General features: G+C 36.2%; 1 protein-coding gene across 3 annotated transcripts in view; it reads left to right on the top strand.

Moving 5' to 3' along the window:
• The window catches only part of ROCK2 (Rho associated coiled-coil containing protein kinase 2), a 100,956-nt gene that overhangs the window by 49,818 nt on the left and 45,645 nt on the right, over positions 1 to 5,493 (top strand). For all 3 annotated transcript variants that reach the window (XM_017744945.1, XM_017744944.1, XM_017744946.1), the window contains exon 3: positions 1,660 to 1,760. In XM_017744945.1, coding sequence (XP_017600434.1) covers positions 1,660 to 1,760 — 101 coding nt within the window. The remainder of the gene's footprint in view (positions 1 to 1,659; positions 1,761 to 5,493) is intronic.

Here is a 5,493-nt window from a genome sequence, read left to right as displayed (position 1 = left end):
TCAATTTCTAGCTAACTAAAACAGACTTTTCTTGCGCTATGAACATGTCTTCTTTGAAGATCAACCCACTCCTCTGCCCTTCACTGCAGCTTTTCACAGGATCCTGCCGGTGAGTTTTCTAAACAAGCCATAGTCTGTTCTCCTGAAGTCCAAGGTCTGCTATTTTCCTTCTTCAGGTCTGTTTCAGCCTTAAATTCCACCATCTCACAGTTGCTTCTGCCAAGTCTGCCACAGACTTTGTCTTGCTGAGCCAGTTTCTTCTTGTTTGTGAGTAATAAATCAGAGTGCTTCCCTGATTTGGCTTGTTGCTTGTTTGGAAGAAATGTTCCTGATGGTCAGGCATCTCCTGGATTGCTTGTAGGCTGCCAAGCTGCTCTTCGTGAATGTGTAGGAATGGTTAAGCTATTTACTAGATGTTCTTATCATTAACTCCCTTAGACCATGTCGTCTTTAATGTCATACTGGATTAACTATCTCTGATCATTTTTTTCCCCTGCATTCAGATCTGAGATCCTGTTTAATGCCTTTCTAGGGATAAAATTCCATGGTATTTGACCCTAAACAGGGATCTCACAATATACACCTCTACCCCTTTCTGAGTATAAGCATCCAGAGCTTTTCATACAATTTCATGCTCTTCCCTGGTAGTTCTTGCTCCAGCCACCTGTTTTGCTTTGTTTTGTTCTTCCTCTAAGCATGTGCAGGGGCTTGTCATGCCTAAGATTACCTCCAGTATTATGGATTCCATTAATTGGTTCCATTATCTTTTGTCCTCATAATAAGAATAGATTTTATTTAGGAATAAATTCTATTCATAAATTCTATTCATTCACCAGGAATGCATTCATAACATGCTTCATTTACAAAATTAAAGTGTCTAGGACCTCGTGTGCTTTTCAAACTTGTCAGAGATCAGATTTTCACTGTTTTCCCTTTTACAGATTCTCGTAACTACTGATAAGACACATACTGACAGGTAGAGCTTATCTGCAGAGTGCTGAACAGAGCATTGTAGACTTAATTTTAAGCAGTGTAGAACTACACATGCGCTGAACACCAAAAAAGCACTTTGAGATGGCCAGCAGTTACATACGCATATGTAAACTTGAATCAATGTTTCGTATAGAATGGATGAGTGGATGTGCAGCCAGATCTTTGCGTGATCTGCAGTTGTATGTGAAGGTTTACTGAGTTACATTCCTTGCCACTTGGCTGCTGTTGAACCCTCCAGGTGTGTAGGAGCAGGTTGCACCTTCAGTGTTTTTTGCGTACCACGTACTTCACCTCAGCATTATCAGTGGAGTGTCAGTGGATCCTGAGAGCACAGCGGGTAGCGAGGAATGATTGCAAATTCCAGATAGGCATCTCTGGCTCTCTTGAAGAGCAGAGTCTTCCCATAAGCTCATGAGTGATTATTAGAGGTGTGAAATGAGAGTCGGCAAAATGTGAAAGACATTTCGGTTGTTACAGCTAAAGGTAGAGGGTTAATGGTTTCCAAAGAATAATGAAAGAGGATATTAATAGTTACTGCAGATTTCAAGAATTACCAAAAAGACTCTAAACATTTGAATAAAATTATCTTACTTTTACTCTAAGTGAATAGCTAAAATTCTTGTGTTAATACAAGCATTATCACAACTTCTGTTTTATTTGTTTTAGATGAGAAGATTGTGGAAAAAATCCGAGCTTTACAAATGAAAGCTGAAGACTATGATGTTGTTAAGGTGATTGGAAGAGGGGCTTTTGGAGAAGTACAGCTGGTAAGAATGTAATGATTTAATGTTTAGACAGATTAACAGCATTAGCCAAAACCTTCCTCAATCTTCATGTTTTATCTTTTAAAATTCATACTTAACAGCATTAGCCAAAACCTTCCTCAATCTTCATCATGTTTTATCTTTTAAAATTCATACTTAAAAAGAACAAGTGTAATTTTCATTGTATTGTGAGATCGTTTCTGTACGTAGTAAACAGTAAATCTGAGTTTAAAACATGATGGATAGGAAGGGAAGAACTCAGGAATCAGTTTGCTATCCTTTGATAAATAAAAAAGGCAGTTCATGGCAATTCTAAATCTTTTTGGCCAAAAATATCACTGTATAATAATATCTGAAACCTACAAAAGAGCAAGCAAACACTGCGACAAAAGATTTTTGTTTTGTTCTTATCATTGTGGTGCTTTGTATTGTATTTAAGTGATTTAACTCACAGGATTTGTAAAAGATTCTTTTCTTGACATCGTCCCCTCAACATTGTATGAACTATAATATCGAAAGTATGAATGGGATTACTTTTAAAATTTCTATTGCAGAGAAATTCTGTTATTAAAAAAAGGTAATCAAACTACACAAAGTAACTTGGTGTATCACACATAGTCTAATTTTCATTTAATTTTGGTTTTTCCAGGACTTCCAAGTACTACTATGTGATAAATGGCACAAAAATGTGACCGTATGTATAAGATGGATTGATATATCAGTTTTGAAATAAGCATTGGATGTAAGTGCCGGATAGAATCTAGAATGCAAACATTAGGGACAAGTTATTATGAGCTAACAGATAACTGTGCACCAGTTACCTGATTTTCTGTGTGAGCATTTTTAGAGAAAGAGAGGTGTGGAGCAAGTCAATGGAAAGGGGAGCAAGTAATTTCCTGCAATTGAGGCTTGTTGTCTTGTTACCACAAGGTAACAAAAATTACCCTTTTGCTTCTACTTGTTGACGTGGAACACGCATTTTACTGTTCTGTGGTAATTTTGCACTAGGAAGCTGGGAAAATCATATTGTCTTGTAGTGTATAACCATTTTGGGAAATAAAAAGATGTGTTGCAGTTTTGTTGAGGAATGTGGTAAAAGCTAAGCTGTGAAGGGCTTATAGGAGGTACACAGTGTGTATAATTTATAAAATTCTTGGTATTTTCCATATTAGTGTTGGTGAAATTTGTTGGAACAATAAAAAAAACCCCTGTGACTAGCCTAATATTATTTGCATGACTCATGGGTAATTTGCAAATTTAGATATGATTATTGTGGCAGATAACAACATCTAATCAGCAATTTTTATTCATCTTTGTCATTTTTTAAGACACCTTCATCCAAGTCTGGTAACATGAGAATGTAGCACCCTCTTTCCTGTTACTATCACGGTCATTTACGTTTTGTTTTCATCCAGAAGAGTGAATGAAGTATGGAGTGGAGTATTTCCAAAAATCCTCATTTTCTAACAAGACTTTAAAGAATCATTATGTATCCTTATATGATTTGATGTCCCTGTTGGCAAGAAATTAAAAACAAAACCAAAAACTTCATCAGAACCTGACTTTTGTTGTGAAGGGGCTGCTGCAGGGTGTTTGTAAGAAAGCAGTCTACTCTATGTCTTTTCAATGACAGTCACGTCAAATGGTTTATTTTAAAGTCTTCTGTTAGATATTTGTATCTTTCCAGTAATCCACATGTAGCAGTGAATAGAGACATTCCTTGTGCACTTGCATGTGAAGTCAGTGAAAAATCAAGTTGTAAGGAGCAGAGTTCCTCGTCCATTTGTTGAGGGGGTGGGAGATGAAAAAGAGTTCTGTCCCAATAACAGAAGTCATGTGCCATTTTTAGATGTCACACTCACATACTTGCTGGAAGCATCCAGGAGGATTATATTTTTGATGTGCTTCAAAAATGAAAATACATTGTCTTCATATGTGTATTTCTTAAGAACAGAAGGGGTTTTCTAAATTATTTTATATTTTCTTTTTAACATTTCATTTCAAATAGAAGTTCCTGATTTGTTCTGGAAACTCTTTTTCTTAACTGACCATGTCATTCACAATTGAAATTTTTAAGAAGAGATGATTTTTTTGTAGTATACATATTGCATTTGGACACTTTGAGGGATCTGAAGACAAACTTCATTTTTCATTTGCCTGACCATTCAAATGTAATGACAAAATGCTTAGTAACCTGGTCATACAATGATGGGGTTTGGGTTTCATTGTTGTCATGGGTTTGGTTTTTTTTTTTTTTTTTGAATAAGCACTTCAAAAAAAGCAAGAATTCTTGGTATTGTAAGGGAACTTCTATGTGTTCATATAGAGCTCTTCTGTACTTCATATCAATTTAAAAGAATGCTTTTTCTGAAATGTAAAAATACAAGTAGAAATCATCATGTTATGCAGTCTTACAGCTGAAAAGCAGTGGGCTAGTAAATACAACTGCAGATCTGAACTAATATTAGCTGGTGATGTGGACATACATACCTCGATTTTTTGCCTCACAAGGTATGGTACAAGTTTAAACTATTGAGCTAAGCTATATCTATTTCTACTCCATTCAAAATGTTAACACCACTGTTGCAGATGATGGATTTGCAGTAATGAAAATATTTTGCAACACTTTCTGTTATCAAAATAGAAATTTGCTTCAGTGGGGATTAAATACAGAAAGAACCATAAATAACCTGTGATTAAGTACGTGAGTTAAATTAATGACTGTTGTGTTATCAGTATGTGTTGTTATGCATAGGTATTGTAGCGCAAATATTTATTATATGCTTGTAATGGTTATATTAGTATGCTCATTTCTTGGCTTGTAATCTACATTTGCAGCATAAAATAGTCAGCTATGACCTCCTTCATTTAATTTTGTTTTCCCTGAGTCTTCTGCTGCAGTATAGCATTTTCTTGTTAAAGAAGTGGTGTGAAGCAATCAGCTTTCCAGATCCTGTCAAGAAAGTGAAACTCATTCTCTACTGTTGTCTTACAGCTAGTTTTTTTTTCTAAAAAGATTTTTCCTCTTCCTCTCCCCTCCAAAAAATTTAAAAAATAGTCCAGTAAAGAGAGATCAGATGACTCTGGTCTGAGCATCTGACTTCGGTGGAGAAACAATTTCTTTATAAATCCAGAAGTATTAAACTCTACACTTGAGCTCTGGTTTTGCTGGGTCTGTAATGATGGGAAAAGCTAAGAAAACAATTGCCAGCTGCCAGATCACTTCTTCTCTTATGCAGTGCTGTGAATAAATGTGTTGGTGTCTAGGGCAGACAGAAAAATTGAATTATGATGCTTAATATGTTACTTCTGGTTTATGCAGAAATAGTAATTTATGAAAAGCACATCCTGAGTACCTCTTGTTTGTTTTCACTTGTGGAAAAATCCTCTTGATTTGAAATTGAAACTTATCCATAGTTCCTTCTCCCAGGTTGTCTTGGTTTGAAAGACAGGTGTCTGCCAAGGAAGGCAGGAGTGTCCCTTGAAATGAAAAACAAAATGCAACCCCCTTCCCTCCGAATTATTATAATTTTGAAATTAAGGGGCTTTTAGGCAAAGATATGAGGAATAAGAATAACAGTTCTTTACTGTTATATATCTATATGTGTATAACCAGTCAAACAAACAACAATAACTACAGCAGTAACAGCAGACAGAACCACAAACCCAGTCCCAGCCCTCTCGGCTGTCGGGCCCTTTCCCCTCGGGTGCAGTTCCGCTCGCAGCCGGCAGGGGC

The sequence above is a fragment of the Corvus brachyrhynchos genome, unplaced genomic scaffold, assembly GCF_000691975.1.
Source record: "Corvus brachyrhynchos isolate BGI_N302 unplaced genomic scaffold, ASM69197v1 scaffold116, whole genome shotgun sequence".
In the NCBI taxonomy this organism is placed as follows: domain Eukaryota; kingdom Metazoa; phylum Chordata; class Aves; order Passeriformes; family Corvidae; genus Corvus; species Corvus brachyrhynchos.
Note: the sequence above shows the minus strand (reverse complement) of the source record. Positions and strands in the feature narration are given on the sequence as shown.